The sequence below is a fragment of the Emydura macquarii genome, unplaced genomic scaffold, assembly GCF_026122565.2.
Source record: "Emydura macquarii macquarii isolate MOO-44397 ecotype Brisbane River unplaced genomic scaffold, CSIRO-AGI_Emac_v2 contig_1230, whole genome shotgun sequence".
NCBI lineage: Eukaryota > Metazoa > Chordata > Testudines > Chelidae > Emydura > Emydura macquarii.
Window position 1 is genome coordinate 21,965,643 of NW_027131367.1, and position 20,766 is coordinate 21,986,408.

A 20,766-nucleotide genomic window follows, 5' to 3' on the forward strand; every position below is an offset into this window, starting at 1 on the left:
GTGCAAGTGGAAAGGTTGCTTCATACAGAGCGCTGTTAAGTGCAACGTCTTATCAGATTAATTCCTTTCATTTTTCTACACTGAAATGAAGTGCAATACAGTTCTGTTTTATGGAAGGTAATTATCAAAGCAACTCAGTAATGTACTTTCTCTACTGGACGCTAAATCATTGAATTTTCATGAAGCTAAACAAAATAATTCCTCTGATCTACTTAGACAATAAAGACCGGATTTTTACAGGTATTTAGGCATTGTCGTAATGCCTAATGTATTTAGGAGCCATACTGATTTAGGCACTTGAGACTTAATCCCATTCCTCTACAGAGCATATTCAACTTTGAAACTAACACATTTCCTATTACAGTTCCTCTTGTTGCACTTTCAACAAAAACAGAATACTACAGGCAAGTGTTCATCTGGAAGTACGGAAGAAATAGGAATCAAGACCTTCCAGCAAAAACTGAATCAGACTTCACATAACAAAAAGCATTACACAGATGTAATTAACAAAATGGGAGAAAAGTTGGCCTTCCGCAGCTGGAACTAACAATTCTGTCGGTCTGTTCGGAGGAGTAAAATGCAGCTCTCTCCCCCAGGAATGTGCTGCCTATGCAACCCAAATGAGACTAAATTCATGGTTGTTACAATGGACAATGAGTACACACAGGGCAGAGATTATTTGATTAAGGTGATGCCATTTCTACTGCGTCACTTTAGAGTACCATCTTACCTTAAGGGTTTTTCCAACAAACAGCATACAGTCATACCTTCAGAACAGTCAAAGTCTAGCAGATTTCAAACAAACAAAGTATTATATTTTGTAAAAACTATTATTTCAGAGTAGAGGAGGTTTTTAGACTTCTTCATAGTGTGATAAACTGTTTTGAAACAAAGGGAGATTGAGAATCAAAGAAAGCATTCACACTATGATATCTTTCATGTCACTAGGTTCACCAATGTAATTTCCTGCAAATGTGTTCATTATATGCTGTATCACAATGAATTCTAAGCAATACACAAGTTGGAGACACAAAAGAATGAGTGAGTCACTTCATATTTTAACTGACATTGCACTGCTGAAGTAGGATACAGGTCTCAATGTTGGCCCCAACAATATAACCCGTAACATCAAAGTTAATTCGAATGAACTTGCCCTGGGGGGAGGGGAAAAAAATAAAGACAAAAAACTATTTTTGCAATTGCTAAAACTAAATTGTCCATATTAAAACATCTTCCCCATATAAAAAGGCATATTAGGTTACATTTGCATCAGTCTTAAGAGGTGATAAGTATTAGCCCTGGTCTATACTTACTTGGAGATTCGGTGGCGGTCGACGGGAGTTTGCGTAGTTTGCATGAGTAGCTTGCGTAACTCCCGGCGACTGCTGTGCTTCCATTCTGCACGCCGTCTTCACTGCACTGCGCTGACAGGAACTGCATTCCCGTTGACGCAGAGCTACACTACTTGAGGGGGTGGTTTTACTCAGTCAACTTCCTAATCAATTGAGCGGTCAGTGTAGACCCGCTCAAATGATCCAGAAAGATCGATCTGGTGGCGACTACTTTGCCACCGTCAGTAAAGACATACCCATAGATACAAATTATAGTGACAAAACATCATTCATTCACACCATTCATACACATTCAGTTGTATTCCATTAAAATGTTAAACTATTATAAGGGAAGATGTACTGTAAAAAGAAACACCACAGTTTTTAGAGGCTCAAAATAAGGTCCATGTGTAACCCAGATAGCCATCTTTTATATTTTTATGAAAGAAAGCTTTTCCTAAAAGGTCATTTAATTTTAAAGCTATTGAAAGGTGCTGAGTTGACAGGCTGGAAACAGCACTATAAACTTTCTCCTGAATGTGTCTCCATTCTGACTTGAAGGCACACCTCTAGTGGAGTGAATTCATTCTCTGCACCCATTCAAATCACTCTGACAAGGTCTTGTCTACACTAGTGAAAAAGATAAGGTTTTAAAATGAGATGGTTTTTCATAAATCCCTAGTTCAGACAAGATAAGTGATAGTCTGACCTCTATGCAGCCCTTCAAGATGAAGCCATCATTTGCTTTGTCTACACTAGTTTTACAATGAGATGTACGATCTTGTTGGCAATAAAACTCACTTTCCTAGCATCAGGACATGGTACCCTCCACTGACATATTGTAGACAAGTGTGATGTAGAGAAGTGTCACATAGGAACTCAGTTGAAATGACCAAGGCCTTTGATATCGCATCTGCTCTCGGTCATTCATATAGCACATGCCACACTTGAATCACTCGTTTAGAGATAAAAACCTCAATGTGTCACCTGAGCCACCCAGTACTCCTAACATTACGGATTACTTAGAAAAGCCCAAAGTATGCATAGGCTGACATGCTTATGTGTATCGTTATTGTATTGCTCTACTGTACAATTAAAGTGGTTACAGAAAGAATATTGCACTGAAAGTAAACAATGCAACTCCAGTTAGTGACCTGATCATCAAGTTGGCTTCTTCAAATAATGACTAAATCTGGATTTAGATGTCTAACTCTTGGACACACATGTAAGAAAATTGGGCCTAGAAGTACTACAAACAATGTCCTGTTCATATTTAAGTTTAGTTTACTTCAAAGGTCCCAAAAATATATCAGTGTGTTCTGTTACTCATATAAAAATTTTAAAATTTTGCTCTGTAGGGGTAAGATCCTCTTACAGGGATCTGAGAAACCAATAGCCCTATCACCATCTCCCCAAGATGGAGATCTAAACAAGGGATCCCCATATGAAAGTTTACCTTTGGTATGTGACAAAGATTTAATATAGAAGTATACAAAAGGAAAGCATATGGGTCCTCCATAGCCTCTTTGCACCCCTAAATAATGAAGGCTTACCATTGGCTGCTCTGATTTTTAGGACATTAAGTATCTATGCTGGTCTCTGCTGTCATTTTTATAGTTTGTAGCCCTTCTTGTCCAAGGCAGCATTCAAAATATAAACTGACTGTTGGGCTTGGAAGTTTAGCAGTTATTTCCCAAAAGACATATTATACCATCTGTCCATCCCACCAACCAATAAGGCAATCAGGGATCCCATTTCTTGCAGGGTTCTCTGCATCCAGTAACCTGCTGAGACCCTGACTGGTTGCAGGACACCCAAAGATGTTATGATACACCTCCAAATCCTTATAGCTGTCATGGTGTGTGAGAGACAGGGGATATATAAGTCTGTGTTAAACGGAGTTCCACTTTGGTTTGCGAATGTCATTTTGTTTAGGGGTTTTCCTTTGTATGGGAACCTTCATTCTGGGATGTGCTCATGTCACATTACATCTCCTTTGTGGATCACAGTATCCATTTTGTAATGGGTTTTCTACTGTTAGTGCGATTGATTCTGAATTACTCTACAGAAGCCAAGGAGGGTAGAATGGGCTGGAGCTTACAATTTCCCCCAGCTGAAGCACATGGGAAAGGTGGGGGTCAGAAACGGTTGTAAAAGTGGGGTACATTTCTGAGCAAAGGGGCTACTCCATAAACATGCCAGAAGAAAGAGCTGGAAAAAAGGATGGGCGGCTGGCCAAACTCAGAATTCATGTGAGATCACACTTCGGAGAAGTGCACTCAGAATTGTTCTTTCAAAAGGTCTGTAACGCTCTAGTGCTTTCAAGAATAAAAGCATCTCTGGTTATGAAATTCCTTTGCTATGCCTGTGTTCCTTGTTATCCTGCCACGTTCTCCCCAAACGGGTTAATCGAGAAACCAGAACTTCCTCATCTAGGTGGACTCTGGGGAAATGTGTCTAAGCAACAGGAGGGCCATGGCATTAGCTCCAGGGTCTAAATTAGACAAATTGCAGGGTCCCACTACCAAGAAGAGTGTCTAACATAGGGTCTGCAGCTTGGGGTGTGCCTGAAAGAGTCAGACTTAACAGGGTTTAGAAGCATATGGGCCTAGGATTTGGGTCCATTTGCAACATACTGGTGCCCAGCCAAAAGAGAGGACAGGGCCAAGTGGTAAGTTTAGAAGTAGTTGTACATTACCCTGATTATATATATTTAGAATATAGCCCAGACATTAAAAACAGCTCTAATGACAATACGTTCTATGAGAAAATACTAATACAAAGTACATTATTGTTTATATGGCATGAATAATTGAGTAGTAAAACTATACAAGCAATTTTAAAAAACAAGGCAGCAAAAATGTTGCCAACAAATAACATTTTGAACACTGTTGTCAAAGATTAAGACATGCTTGTAAAAAGATCTGACCTATCTACTCCACAGAACTAATTGAGAAAACTGGATCCAAAATTTAGACCAGAAGCTACCTTTTGAGCTTCAATCTGTTCATTTTTCTTTTGAACAAAAACCACTGGATCACATTACTGTGGAATCTGTATTTACAAGTTAAAATCAGTAGCAGCTGGTTGAAAAGCTGTTACAGGAAAGAAGTGTCTTAACTCTGAACAGATTTCTGTACTCCATTTCCACCAGTGCAGAACACTATGTAGCTTTTCTTTATGCAGACTCCAGGCAGATGACAACCAAATCAAGTTCTGGTTTTGGTGACCTTTTGCCATCCAAGTTCCAGCCCTCCTCCTCTTTCATTATTATGTCATGTCTTCCAAAGCCACAGTTCAACTATTTATGGACACAACTACCTGCGTCTTTAGCCATATGATTTGACAGAGCTCCAATGAGAGTGAAAGGAGGAATCTATCCCCTTCAGGACAAACTCAGAGCACGTTTGCTTGATGTTTAGAAGAGATCTGTAAGCAAGACTTTTAGAACTAATCGACCTTTAGGCCTTTCCTCTTCTTGTTCTTGTTGCTGATGCATAGAACAAACAAAACCGGAAGATGTTAATTGGCAGGAGCCTATAAACAGCTAAGGCAGCAGAGGCTTCTTGTGTTGATGGTTCTTTGGAGAGAAAGGAGGAAGACTGGAGAAAAAGGCCCACACTGACTGGCTGAAAGATGCAAAAACAGGAACTTCTGAGTGTGCCTGAATCTATATAAACTTAAAGAGTTGGATCAACAGGGCAGGGAGCTGCCAGCTCCACAAACTAAACCTGGGCTCAATCAAGTGGGACTTTTCCTTTTTAAATGAGCACTACTAAGGAATGTCTGCAGAGGTGTAACTGTATCTTGGCATGCAGAACATATCACGGGACAGACGCTTAGTAGATAATTCTGCTGAACAAGAGCAAACAGAACCTCATTTACTCCAAGCTGCCGTAGCTCTGCTAGACTAATAGGAGTAAAACTTAGTGAAACTTTCCCCCCCGCCCCCGAGGGGTAGCCGTGTAGTCTGTATATAGCAAACACAACTAACTAGAGTCCTGTAGCTCTTTAAAGACCAACACATTTAATTTCTACAGGCATAAACTTTCATGGGCTGTAAAACCCACTTGGTCAGATGTCAGGAATAGAAATCACATAGGAGGTATATATAGACATATCCAAGGGTAAGTAACAACAATGGGGAAGGTAGGTAAAAGCAAAGTCCATTCAGTTAGAGTAGTTGAGGCCTATTCACAACCATTGATTAGGAGGTGAGAATGTGTGAACAGTGACAATTATTTCTTGTGATGAGAGAACCATTCCAAGACTGCTGAGCTAGAAATCATCTGCAAACTTGACACAATCAATCAAACTGGGTCTGAATCGGGACTTGAAATGGTTCTCTCATTACAAGAAGTAATTGTCACTGTTCAAACATTCTCACCTCCTAATCAATGGTTGTGAATAGGTCTCAACTACTCTAACTGAATGGACTTTGCTTTTACCTACCTTCCCCATTGTTGTTACTTGCCCTTGGATATGTCTATATATACCTCCTATGTGATTTCTATTCCTTACATCTGACCAAGTGGGTTACAGCCCACGAAAGCTTATGCCTGCAGAAATTAAATTGGTTAGTCTTTGAAGCGCTACAGGACTTTTTTTTTCCAGTCATGCAACAGTTAAGATTCAAATACATACAACGTAATGAGCTTCTGCATCACGTGGTGCCATTTATCTGTCACTTTTCAGACCAGAATACTTTTTTTTTTTTTTTTTTTTTTTTTTAAGAGGGTGTTTTATAGCTACAGTAAGCCATATTCTCCCAGAAGCCAATCACATTATCATCATGGTGTGAACGTCCACCATCCTGCAGGGAGGAAGCCTCCAGCTTGCTACTAAACCGTTAAGTCTCATGCTGTAGTAGAAGTCACAAGCTTTCATATCATTTGGTTTAGTACATAGCCCCTTAAGTACAAACGAATAATAGGTAGCAAAACATTTAAGTATTTGACATAAATGGTACTACAATACCGCAGAACCCAATTGGTTAATGAAACTCAATTCTCCTATATTAAAAATTAATCCTTAATGACATAGCCATCATGCCAGCAAATGTATTAGACACACAAAAAACCCTGGTGTCTGAAAACGGGACATTTGGGATGAAAAGGCTGGATAGCTCAGACGAGCGATAATGGAAATACAGAATCCTCTCATTTCTAAACTACCAGTTTAGATCCAGACCAAGTTTGGCAATAACCAAAGCTGTTATCCTCCAACAGCTGTTGGTGGTAGTTATTACTCTCAACACTATTGCAAATAGTTAGGTACCCACGTGACAGACTTCCAGCACCACAAGGCCTGGAAAGAAGGTTAACAAACATGGAGCTGTTAATACTTTCTCACTCCTAGAGGTGGCCCCTTTAAGTCTATCTGAAAAAAGCAGGTGTGGCAGTGAATGTAAGCCTGACTTGCTACTGCCCAGAATTACCTGTTTTGTGGTTAAATTTGAAGAACTTTGGCCTCCACAACTGTGAATCTAGCACTGAAGCTTATTTTAATATTTTAAAATCAGACTTGTGCCAGATATCACTGCACAGAAGATCAGACTACTCCATAAACTCACTTTGAGACAGATAACCGGCATGATGGATGGTGAACATATCTGTATTTCTTTCATTAGGAAAATATATCGCTTTCGGGAAATGTTAATAAAAAGATGAATGAACTGACTTCTTGTTTAATTCATGTCAAAACAGATTAGATAGTCTGTGCCAACACTAGTATGTGACAGCTTTTTGAAACTTATCAGTAGATTCCACGCCATCTGCTGTAAGAACAGAATATTCCAGACATGTCACTTAATTTAAATTTGATAACACAGAAATACTATGAGCAGACTCAAATCACTGATATTTAAGCAATAATTGAAAAGCAGACCCTTCAAACTAGTGACTGGATGATCTGCTGTGCATTAATGAATTTATCAAACCACCAATTAAGTGAACAAATAAGGGCTATTGGATCACAATGTTTACAACATACAAGAAAAAAAAATGGCAAGAGACCTGTTCTGTGGTGTCTAATCCAAAATTAGATTAAAACTATAACAAAAAGACTATAATGGGTAAAAAGATAGCAAAGTCGGGATTTTACTTCCTGGCATACTATACAACACAAGTACTGTGTATTTTGTAGAAGTCTGACACTAAAACCTCATTGCCGTACTATCTGCTATATTTAATAGAAAAGTACAGAAAATGGGGAGAGGCTGCTGTTTTTTGCACTAATTATTAACGTATTGCACTTCAAGTTTAGAGATAATAGAATTCTACTGCACTGTTCCCTTTGTGAGAGAATTTCTATTTCCTTTCATAAATTCAGATTTTTAAATCCTTATTACTGAAGACTGTTTCTATATAAAAATAAGGCACCATCTGGAGCACATTATACTTACTCCTCTATAAAAATAGTGCCAGAGCCACACGAGTGGCTACATTCTCAATGGCAATGCAGGCTTAAAGGAAAAAAAACAATGCAAAACAGATGCTTACATCTTTCATACAAAAAAGTATTTTTGTTAAATTAGTACAGTTGTCAAGGAATTCAAGAAATGGAATAAAATGAAATTATTAGGCAGCTGAAACCTGTTGAGATTATAAAGTTTATATCCAACACATTTGAACAACAACTATTCACATCTGAATACCAACTATTATTGTAAATAATGTGGCTTTAAGAATTCTCAAACTTGCATTTTTGTGGTGCCCTCCCTAGCTTTTGATTGATGGGAATTATTTAAAGGACCTAGCCAAACAGTAAAAGCCATAAAGCTGTTCAGGGGGTGAAGTTCGTTGAGTAAGAATTCAGTCTGATTTTGTAAGACAGCTATAAAAGTTCTATTTGCTCTGTAAAATTTAGTTTAAATCGTTAGCAAGAGCACAGCTACTTTCATTTATCCAATCCAATTTTGAGTAATATTAAAGAGGGATGTCATCTTGAAATCTAGTCAATTTAAAATGTGAGAGTTAAGAATAGTTAGTATCCAGGCCTTGAGCTACCCTAACAGTTTTTAAAGTAAAAGTGTAAAACCACAGAAAATATTTTTCTCCTTGCGCCTTTTAGTATTTGAAAGACCTATACAAACAGAAGGCGATATTGGAAACGTTTTAAACTGATTATACGAGTGCTTTGTGCATTTAACAAGACAGTTCTGCAATCTTTCAGTCATAATCTTAGATTTTACACAACAGTAGGTGAAAAATCCACACAAGTGTGATTTTTATACGTGGATAGCTCTTTAAGACTGACACAAACCCACGAAATTCTAAACCAAGTTGATCGCAAGGCTGGACATTCAGTCTAAACTAATTGGTGTCTTATAGCTGTTTCTCCCCTTTCCTCACAACTTTAATTAGTTGCTATGGGCTCTCAAATGGTATGAAGTTAGATAATTCAGTAACTACTGTGTACACAAGTTGCAGCTCAGGTCTATTGTGTAATTACTAACTTTGTCATGGGTCATAGTGCACACAGCCATCTGGGGAAAATTTACCACTATGCAACTCATTTAAACCGCACAATTGCTTTAACACCAAACTCCTAGGGTCATCTATCCGTGAGTGTTTCCCTAACACTATATCGTGTCCAGAGTGTCTCCAGCAAATTAAATATGCTGGATCCAGCATTGGAATAAGACTTCAAAGTTTCAATGTACAAACTTCAGTTGAATTCAAGAAGGTAGAGTATAAAGGAAACTTCCCATACCAATAAGGCAGGTTCTCACAAATGGAGAAATAGCTTATGAGGAGGTAAAATGTGTACTTTTGTGAGCAACCATAGAATCATAGGGCTGGAAGGGACCTCAAAAGGTCATCTAGTCCAGTCCCCTGCACTCATGGCAGGACTAAGTAATATCTAGACCATCCCTGACAGGTGTTTGTCTAACCCGCTCTTAAAAATCTCCAATGATGGAGATCCCACAACCTCCTTAGGCAATTTATTCCAGTGATTAATGATCCAGGTTTTGATTTTGTATTTAAACTTACGAAACGGGAAGAGTTGTCATTTTTCACAGTCTTTGCATTCCCGAAGGATTCCAGAATGGGGTTCGCCTGTAGAAGCTGACGTTCCAGCTCCCCCTAAAAAAAAAAACCACACAAACAAAAGCAAACTTCTGTGAAACCCATGTGTGTGTGTCAGACTGTCCCAGATTGTTTCCTTTCTGATCATTTTACCCCCAGCTGCCTGACAATATCTTCAAAACATGTTGGTCTCTTATTTGTTTGATTCCTTGCTCTGTTCACACTCTTCACTGGAATAGAGAAAATGGCATCTATTGTACACAAAAGTGACTGAGCTTGGGTGTGCTGATGTTAAAACACTGAACATAAAGGTAAATTCAAGTTCAGGGCTAATGAATTAAGCACAGACTTCAGAGTAAAGCCCACATGCTACTTCTGCAGGGGAAAAAACAATTGGACAAAGTAATGAATAATCTTTGGATTTCTGTGTAAGATTATTCTGCAAATTAGAACTATTAACTATCAATATTTAAACCAGGATCATATAGCATACAGCATCAGTCAGCAAGCTGTTGATTCTCTTAGTTAACTGGAGATTTTGGACAGAATTTGTGACATTTCAATATATTTTGAGCTGGAGTGAACACACTAAGAAGCATGCCACAATGGCTTAAATGAAGTGGGCTAATGCCAAACAGCAAGATTAATTATTTTCACACACACACAGCCAGTCAACATACACTGTACTATTATTTATGACACCCAATTTTTTGAAGCTTCCTGAAGTTTAAGATAGTGAACTTAGAATTCATGTGGAGCAAGTACCTTAAGGAACTGCATATGACCTTTTACAATTGCTGCCTATTAAACATCTGGCTAGCATAACAAGGTCTGTGCTGCATCCATGAGCCCATAAAAGTAGTAAGTGCGTGAGACGATGTGATACTATTTCCTTTCCCTGAAGGATGGTAACAAAAAGTGGAACTGTGTCTCTGGAATGTAATCACAAAATTAGTGTTTATAAATCTGCTTTTTCCAATCATTTACCATTTATAGCACATGGAGTAATAAAACTCCTGGACTGAATAAATGAGAATGGGAGACATCACACACCCCCGTTAGTCCTTACATAGGTCAATTATTATACAATTTATTTTTTAAAACTCACTCTGATTAATTCCTGTGTGATGCTTTTATTTTTAAGTTGTAACATATACCAGGTTTGCTGAAAACGGATTCCTGCTCTCGATCTGTTACTTGACCTCAAGATAGTCTGCTCAAAGTTTGATCCACTTCAAAAACAGATTTCCTGTCAAACTGTATATCCTCTGAATTCTAGAGTTCCTGAAAAAATTCAGAGTAGTCTCCCAAAGACAGACTAACCACTCAACATTTACAGAGGACCCACACAATACTGTACACTGCTCCTGCTAGTGTTTTAAAAAGAAAAAAAAAAAAGTGTTCCTGAACACCATACCAACACAACAGAAACCAAACTTGGAGACATTTTTAGCACCTACTCAGATACACGAGTATTACAACCACTTTACACTTTTTTTTTTAAACTGTCTAAATAGCTTGTTCAGAATTTCTGATTCATACAAGGTAGTGTACAACATCTTGTTCATGTTTTTGCACATTCATCCTTGGCAGCTGACAGGGACTGTGAAATAGAGAAATCTGCTCACTATTCTGTATTCAGCATGAAACAGACTAAATTAAGTGTGTGAAATAAAGTAAGCCAACACCTTTCACAAAAGGATGCAAACAAGCTGTTGTTCATTGAAGCTCACTGATATTTCAAGTTCTACTTATCTCAGTCTGGAAACAGAAATTGGTTTCAAAATTTTGCCTAATAGCAGACACCGTGTTACCACTAAAGAGCCAGCCACTACTTCAAAGTCTACCTAAGAGGAAACCAAAGTAAAAATATAGGAAACAAAGAAATCGTTTGATCTAACAAGGGGAAACATTAGCAGCACATTATATACAATTTCAGAATGATGAGAAATGTAATAGTCTCCAATTTGATTTGGAGGGACTGAACTGACATTTATTTATGGAGAATTTTGTCTCTGTATAGGGGATTTTGAATATTAGAAGTAAACACGCTAGGAAAACTTGTCTGAAAAGCAGAATTAGAACTTATTTGTCACTGTTCTCTAAGAATCAGGATGGGAATGGTGAGGAAGGGGAAGGATGAGAAGCTTAATTACAGCCTAACAAGCTATAATTTTTTTCTTAGTTAAGGTTTTTGGTACTCATAACTAGGTATGACAGAACTGGCCACAGATTACTAAACAACTCGTACTTAAATATTTTCTTCAGTAAGTTTTAAAATGGTTTTAGTAGTTTTAAATTGTAGACTAAACTTAATTTTATAAAATCAAAATTGAAAGCAAGTATCTTATTCTGAAACATTCCACAGAAATTTTAGAATGAAGGTAAGATTGGGCTAGATTCCCCTACTTACATAATCAAATAGATCTTGGAAAAAGCAGCAACAAGATATTGTGAAAAATGAAGGCATGCAATAATTCATGCAGATCAATTGAGCAATGTTAGAGCAGGGGAAAGAGATACTGTTATCTCGGTCTTAGAAAACCAGCATCCCAATGATTTGCTTCATTGTGAAATCTGGGTGAGAGACAGGGAGCTACATGCTACTCACATACAACAGGGATCCACTCTGTAGTTCAAAATGACATTGAAACAAAACGTTAATGGTTATGACTTATGCAATACGCCAACACTTTTGGATTAGAATTTAAAATAAGAACATCATTGGACAACATTTTTTAATCCTGATGTGCACAGGTCCATTGGCAAAATAAAGCAATCCATCTAAACATTATTCATTAGTTTCTGGTTTATGACAAAGAAGTACTTGAGTACAAGACTTCAAGTAAAAGATTCAGAACTGATCATGAACTGTTGATTTCCAATTAGATTTAGGCACTTAAATACCTGTGTATTTTGAAAATGGGACAAAAGCACTTTTGAAAATGATACCCTTATCTAACTGATGACCATGATAGAGACACTTACCTCCTAAAGGCAGTGATTAGAAGGTATACTTTGTCTGGTGTGCTTTTCCTTCCGCATTAGGGAGTCCTAACTCTACCCTCAACTCCCTATATCTGCTAATTATAGCAGTAGAGATCACAACACATTCTGTTGATGGGAGTCCAGACAACCCCAATGACAGCTTAGTTGTGCTCCATGATGTCATAAGAACAGGGAATGGTTGAAACCGAATAATTATTGCATCCCTATCCCCTCCTCCTCTGTCATGAAGCAGAGAGTATCATCTTCATGACAACTCCAGCCATGTCAAATCTGAGAAACAAAAGTAGCTCAAGCACTCTGAAGATTTCAAAGCACACAGGCCTGAGCCACCACTAAACTGTCGGGTCAGGTTATATCATCCTAGCAAGTCATTGAAGATTTTGCACTTTAGAGGAAGTCTTGGTTTTCTCAAGCCCTGCACTGTTTGAAGAATATCATGTCAACGTGCAACCTGAGCAGCTATAAAACATTCAAGCACTCAAGCTGTTAGGATTAATGTGCATTTAAGCTTCCATTAGTTTAATTTAAATAATTTCTTTAGCATGTTACTGAATAATGCCAAAGTACTCTGCATTAAAATCTCAACAGTGCATTACACACAGTAAGGTGGAGGATTTAAATTGGTGGCAAAGATGGAGCTTTTGCTTCAGGACAGATAAACACCAGATTTTATTCTAGAGCATTACAAGCTAGTTTAATTCAAAGTCTGTTATTAGTTCAAGTCCAAAACGAATAATACCTTTTGCTAAGATTACTTAGCTGCATACCTGTACCAGTTTGTCACCACTTCATGGTAAATAGGCCACCACATTAGTAGCATACAGACATATTTAAATTGATTGCTCATCTCGTCATACAAATAGCTGGAAAAGTATGAATTAACCCATATAAAGTTAGAAGCATAAAGAAAACCACTTGCCTGATGTTTCACGGGTTTAGGTGATTCGGGCTGTTTATTGCAAACAAACAAATGCAAATGTTAGCAAGTCTGAGTTTTTTCCAGCTGCAAGCTACACCCCGTATTAATTATAAGTATTAGTTTAACCAAGCACTCAGTTTATGCAAATGGATTTACCTAGTCACTGTAGCTAGAAGCAGAGCTATATTACATTTGTCATTTCATATGCATGTTCAAAGAATTAACACCACAAGAAGTACACTTGTCAGAGTGAGTCTTCCTTCACACATACTGGCATTTATGGAACAACAGGCTACTGCAGAGGCAAGAGTTTAACAAGTTGCTGTATGCATATACTTTCTCAGTAATGCCTTCTAAAAATATCTCAAATAAAACAGTTCTTTCTCTGACGGCTGAGTCACTGGATATTGTATTTGTTTAGGAGTACGGCACTCAGCATTCTTCAAAAGAAACTAGCCTGGACCTAAGAGATACCAAGAGGAAGATGGTCTGAGCACTTGCTTCCTCTGCCCAAAAGGATGTTTTTCCTGTATACATCTGAACCCTTTTTGGAATTAAATGTGCAACCTCCTATCTTGAACTGACAGTACAAGAGCAGGGGTCTCAAGAGTGATTTTTCTCCCTAGGAGAAAGTGAATTTTGGAAAACTTTTAATTCAGAGTTCAAGAAAAGGTCGGTGTAGAGATAGCAGAAATTTTACAAATTTTTATTTTGAGAGAAAACAAGATTAATTCTTAGAGAACTTTTTGCAAAAAAATCAAATCAAATCAAATCTCATTTTTTCAGCCAACTCTAGTACAATGTAAGGCCTGATCCTAAAAAAACCTTTACTTACATAGAGGATGCAAAAGGCTGCAAGTTTAGGCCCTTAAGTCTAACGTACAAGATCTAAAAAGACCATTTTAAATCAAATTCTGTTTTACAGTAAGATTACACCAGAATTTAAACCCCCCCGCCCCCCCCCAAAAAAAAAAAAAAACACACCAAGCCAAATGCATGTTATGACATTATGTCCAAACAAGCATTAAAGTTATTTTATAGCATAGGAAAAGTGTCTCTTTAAAGATGTTCTTCAGCAATCAAGTTGTTCATTTGAGGTTTTGTTCAACTGAAAACAATCAGCAATTCCTATTAACTGTTGCATCATGGTGCAACAGTGATACCATAGGCTGGTCTAAATAAAATCTTGAACTGAAATACAGTAATACCACTTCACACTTACATAGTTCTTAATCAATAAATCTCAAAGGAATTAAATTAAACCATTTTAGTTATTTAGCTACAAATTTAAGTAAGTGGACAATTATTTTAGAGTAAAGGTGGCTAAAGTCTATTACCAGCTTTACAAACATTTATTCTTAAATTGGCAACACACCGACTTCAGCTAAATTGATTTTAGCCACCTTTATTCCAAAGTGTCCACTGATCTGAATCACAACACGGTATCAGCAAAAGCAATTTAATTAAACCACTTAAAGTTGTGTGCGGACCAGCCTAAGTTAAAGGCTTCAGACCCCTTTTTAAAAAGCCAATTCATTTTGCATTTGGAAAAAACAAATTTTTGCTAATTTCTTCTCATTAATGCTTCCTACTTGAATTAGATTTTCTGAGAGATACTGTATTTTTAAATATGATATTCATGGACCTGAAGAGAGCTTCTGCACCCTTGGTCCCCAGACGACTCCCTGGTTTGATTAATTGTTGCAAAGTTATGTAGAGCCATGCCTCTAATTCTGCTCCATTTCCCCACTGTTGCAACACAGTACCTGATATGTCCACCTCTCGCCCCCACCTAACCACCTGGTGCATCAGCAAAACCTCGACCTGACCTTATTAGGCCATTTCCTTGCCCCTACTAAAACTGACCAGGTGACCGAGAGCAGCTGCCTCATCACCCAGACAAAGGTTTGTCCTGGTTCAAATATCTCCCCTCCAATCCGGAGCAACCTTGGCTACCTGAAGCCCCTAGTATAAAACCGGGGCACGCCCCAGGCTCCGGTTGAGAGAGCTCACCGTCCGCCAGACTGATCATCTGGCCTGTCCCTCTCTCTCCCGCTCCCGACTGACTCCGAGCGCCTATGGAATCCTACAAGCCGTCTTTCTGTGTGGCTGCTGTTCAGCAAGCTTCTGGGCGTCATGCTGCAGCTCTTTCTGATGCTGGTAAGACGTTAACCCTTTCTCTCCTCTCTCCCTTTTAGCTTTCGTTTAAAACTTGCTCTGTAAGCAACAGTCCCCTCCCCCCCCTCCTCCAACTGTATAAGAAAAAAGTAATCTAGTTTTTATATTCCTGTTGTTTTAATAAACCCTTAATTTCCAACCGACTCATTATTGTCTCTCGGGGATCATTAACCTGTCGGGTCACCCACCTGCACCACAAATTTACTGTTTGTGGCATCTCAAGTTAACCGCAGCACTGGCTTTTTAGAACACTTCTGCACATAGTAGCAGCACACACACATTCTATAAATATTTGGTTCTCTTCATTTTTTTTTTTTGGAATTACAAACAAAAAGCTACATTAAGAGAATGTTAATGTTGCAAAATTAAGCCTTCTAAAAAAGTTAACTTGAATTCTGGCATATCCTATCTGTGCAATCTTTAATTATATCATCACTTTTCCCACAAGATCATAGAGTTATTCAGTGCACAGGATGGACCTGTGCATCTTCTGCCCAGCTAGTCCCAGATCCCCCCATTCCCTTTCAACAGCTCCTCATCCATCTGTTCTGCCCCCTCTCCTAGCCTCCAGTTATTCCCTCTGCCAATTCTAGTCCCCTGGTCCCCTCTGCATTTGCTGCTGGCAGCCACTCAATATGGAGTGCCTGATTTGGAGTTATGGACAGCACAAGAGAGACAGGCTCCCTGTGCTGAGTTCTGGTGCCTGGCCTGGATACCATTTACAGAGAATTACCTTTGCCCCTGAAGCTCTAGGCTAGAGAACAGAATCATAGAAATGTAGGGCTGGAAAGGACCTTAAGAGAGGTCTTAAGAAAGGACCAGTCCAGAACCACCCTGTGCTGAAACAGGATTATATATATCAAGAACCACCCTGACAGGCATCTAACTTGTTCTTAAATGCCATCAATGAAAAGGATTCCATGGCCTCCCTATGTAACCTGTTCCAGTGCTTAACTATTCTTATTAGGTTACATATAGTTAGAAAGTTTTCTTCTAACTCTCCCATACTGCAAACTAATCAGATTTCTTTCTTGTCCTATCCTTGGGACACTTAAAACAACTGATCACTAATCACTTTTTACATATTTAAAGATTTATGTTCTCCCTTGGCCTTTTCTTCTCCACACAAAATTCTTTCGACCTTTCTTCAAAGGTCAGGTTTTTGGCTTTCATCATCATTTGTGTTGCTCTCCTGTGGCTCCTCTAAGTGTAGGATCCAGAAAGGGACACAGTACTCCAGAGCCAAGCAGCTTCCCATCTTAATTCAACACGTCACATATGACACTCATGTGACTACATCCCAGAATGACATCTGCTTTCATCACAACAGCACCACACTATTCACTCACTCAATTTGTGGCCCACTATGTACCTCTAGCCCCTTTTCTGCAATCTACTGCCTAGCCAGCTACTTTCCATTTTGTATTGGTGCATTTGATTTTTTCTTAAGTGCAGTACTTGTCTGCAATCAATAAAATGAAATTCAGTTAAGACAAATTCTCCAGATTGTCAAGGTCATTTTGAATTCCAATCCTCCACAGTGCTTGCAATCCCTCCCAGCGTGCTCAGCTGCTCTGTGGGGATAGTGCATGTGCGTTCTGGTTACCACTAGGAGCTGTGAGGGGCTGGTGTGTCCTCCATGCAGATTAAATATTGAGAGGTTTTAGCTGCTGAACTGGAAGTCTCAAACTCTTTGAAAACAAAATCTGTTTCCAAATGCTGGGTAGGAGCTTGTTAGAGCTTCGCCGCTAAAATATCTGAAAAGTCTATCCACAATGAGCATGCTCCAGCCTCTCAGCTCCCACATGCTACCAGACTGAACATGTGCCATCTCTACAGAGCAACTGAGCATGCTGCAGGTCAAGAGTTTCCCTACAACTGCAGTTCCTGGCTGCTGTGGGCCCGAGTAGAGTTGAGTACCAAACAGAGTGCAGGGAGTGTCTCTTCTGTGCTCTCTATGGCCTGTTCTGCTGGTGCTAAGGCGGCACAGAGGAAGAAGGTGACACTTAAAGGCAGAGGGAACAAGAGCTGGATGGAATGAGAGAAGGGGGATGGAAGAATAGACTGAGACAAGAAACTAAGGAGATGAAGACTAGTTGGGCAAGGGACTGTGAGCCTGGGGTGGGTGATAGAAGAGAGGAAAAAAAGAGATCAGATGAAGGATCCAGCGAGATTGGGACTGCAAAAAGGCAGGGCTAGGGAGAAGGCAGGACAAGCACAGGTTGGAGTGGGAATGGGCAGAAGGGTCTGTGTTCAAAATAGCACACTCTCCTTCAGAGCCTTGAATGGAACCCAAGATATCAGAATCTCACTGGTTTTTCTGCTGTCAGCAAATACTTGCAAAACCTAACAGCGAAGTATACATTTCATCCCCTTTTGGTGCTGGTCTACACAGTGGATGACATTGCTATTTTTAGTTACCCCCTTTGCGCAGGTGGCAGGGTATGTGTGATGGACTTAAGGTTCCAACTCTAGTGATGAACCATATGGGTTTGAATCTGATGACATTATGGAATTTGTTTCTTCAGTTTGCTTTTTTAAAATCCTAGGTAATTGATCTCTAGGAAATGCCAGAGTTAAGGTTGACTGAGCAACTTTAATTCAGGCTCCTTGTGCATATGCATTTGATACAGTCTTTAATTACACTATCACAAACTAATTTTTCCACAGAACCCCACTGCCTCATTCAGAGCATAGGATGGATAGTGCCCCCTGAACAAGCAGCTATTCAATATTCTGTTGCATCCTTCCTGTTCATACTTTATTTACTGCACACTGTTTCAAACCCAGCTTTCGCTATAGAATTATTGACTTCCTCAGGCACTTTTCTATGGTGCAAATCACTGTACATATTATCTGAGCATTTCAGAAGTGAACTAATTTATCTTCACAACACCTCCGTGAAGCAAGGGGGCCATTATCCCCATTTTACAGAAAGGGAGCTGAGGCACAGAGAGATTAAGGGTACGAAGTGTCACAGGGTTTGGGTTCCTAATCTGACATACATAGGACCTGATTTTCGTCCAGAGTATCTAGCATTATATAGCACTTTTTATATTCAGGGCACAGTTCCCACTGACTTCACTTTACAGCGGAATGCTCAGCATTTTTGCAAAGCAGACCCAAGTTCTCAAGTTAGGTATCTGGAAAATGAAGAACATTTAATCAATGACCACCTGTGAAGTGTCTGGTTTATGTCATTTGACTAGCATCACACAGGAACTCTGTGGCAGGGACAGGGCTAAAACACCATTCTCTAATTCTGCACTGAACTACCTTAGCCATGAGACAGTACCATCTCTTCCTAAAATGCCCTGACACATTCACTACCCTCCCTGATTCCTCAAACAAGTCCTACAAACAGCCTCCTTCACTGCATAACACTGATTCCCCTCACTGTAGGTCCACCCTGTACACCGAACGAGGCAGGGATCTTGTGGAAAAATAGCATGCAGTCATGTAATTTAAACTCCTCCTAATGCATACACACAAGGCAGGCAAATTACGGTTGCATAGGCAACCTTAATACTGGCATATCCTGAACCATGGAGTGCTAGCCTTTGTGACCTTAAATATTTTTTTATGTAATTTGTGTGCACGCACACAAGTAAAATATACAGAAACCGGTGAACTCCCTTCCTTCACCTTTATTCCACATCTGTGTAGTGTAATTCAGCTTCACTCCTGACATCCCCCTTCCAGCTCAGCATAAACCAATAGAGAACAAGAGGGGGACAGTCAAGTGATAAAGCATCAAAGATATGAGTGGATTACCATGTACAGTAAAAGTCAGACTCTAGTAAAGTAGGAGTCCCAGTATTTTGAATGCATTTTAATCCTTTTTTCTTTACTTCAGCTAAATTGACTGAGTGCTTGGCTTTGCAAACTTAATATAACTCCTTTAGACTTTTTTTTTCAAGTTATGTTGCTTTATGTAACTTTGATTCTGCTCCCCTCCCTTATATGTATTAGGATACGGATTACATATTGTTGCATCTTCCTACATTTTTTCACAGGACCCCTGCCTCATTCACTGCTCACAACAGACAGTACCTGGTGAATGAGGTAGATTTTTAAACTCTCTTTTAATCCTCATCCTTCAGTGCGTATAACTCCATGCCCTTTTACTACACACACTCATGGGAATTCAGGCAAAAAGAGATTAAGACCAAAATTTACAGAAGTGTCCACTCATTTTTCAGTGATTGGGAATCCAACTTGACACCAACAGTATGGTTTTTCCCCCCATAGTACTTAACATCTTCACAGCACTTCATATGTTCAAAGCACTTTACAGGCATTAACTAATTAATCTTCACAACATCCCTGCGATGTGGTCAATTTCACAGAGAGGGAAACTGAGAAAGGAGATGCGACTTGCCTAAAGCCACAGTGTACATCAGTGGCAGAGCCAGATTGTCCATAATCAAAAACTTTTAAATCAAGTAAGTAAGTTTGGACAAGTGTGACATTTTCCCAAGCAAACCCTAAAAACAAGGAAATAAATCATTCTCTGTTTTAATCATTCCCTAATGCCCCCATGGTGTGACAAGCCTCAAATCACCACAGCTTGTAACTGACAAAGACATTAAACATAGCACATTATTCTTCCTGTGTTAATGCAAAAGCCTTAATACAACTTCATGCTTGCATCATAAGAGCGCAAGAGCACATAAGAGGAATGATGATGTAATTGGAATAAGAGATTTGGTGGGGTAACTCACATGACTGGAGCACTGTCATGGATGGGTATAAACCAGGGGTTCCAACCTTTTCCAACGTGCAGACCCCTTTTCAAAACTCCAAACATTTTGTGGACCACCACATGCTACTCTTTGTAAAATAAATTACAGTAGAAGGTTTTTAGAAACTATATGAAATTATTTTTTTTACTTGAAATTGTACATTTTCTTGGTGAGGACATTTTTCCTCCCCCACTGCAGTCGCCCTGTAGTAACTTCGCAGGCCACCGGGGTCCACGGACCACAGGTTGGGAACCATTGGTAAAATTGTTCGGGAAGGACAGGCAGAGGATAAAAAGTAGAGGAGTTGCACTGTATGTAAGAGAGCAACATGATTGCTCAGAGCTCCAGTATGAAACTGGAGAAAAGCTTGTTGAGAGTCTCTCGATTATGTTTAGTGGTGAGAGCAACAAGGGTGATGTTGTGGTGAGTGTCTGCAATAGAGCAACAGACCAAGAGGATGAGGTAGACAAGGCTTTCTTGAGACAACTAATGGAAGATTCCAAACAACAGGCCCTGATTCTCATGGAGGACTTCAATCACCCCAACATCTGCTA

At 39.2% G+C, this 20,766-nt stretch overlaps 1 protein-coding gene across 4 annotated transcripts in view; it reads right to left on the reverse strand.

The window, feature by feature from the left end:
- Positions 1-20,766, reverse strand: part of MYH10 (myosin heavy chain 10) — a 144,076-nt gene that overhangs the window by 59,787 nt on the left and 63,523 nt on the right. For 2 of the 4 annotated variants that reach the window (XM_067547759.1, XM_067547762.1), the window contains exons 6-9: positions 13,290-13,319; positions 11,973-11,990; positions 9,326-9,418; positions 1,091-1,154 (exon numbers count right to left, since the gene is read on the reverse strand). In XM_067547759.1, the coding sequence (XP_067403860.1) occupies positions 1,091-1,154; positions 9,326-9,418; positions 11,973-11,990; positions 13,290-13,319 (205 nt within the window). The remainder of the gene's footprint in view (positions 1-1,090; positions 1,155-9,325; positions 9,419-11,972; positions 11,991-13,289; positions 13,320-20,766) is intronic. The other 2 variants (XM_067547760.1, XM_067547761.1) reach the window with 2 other exon arrangements.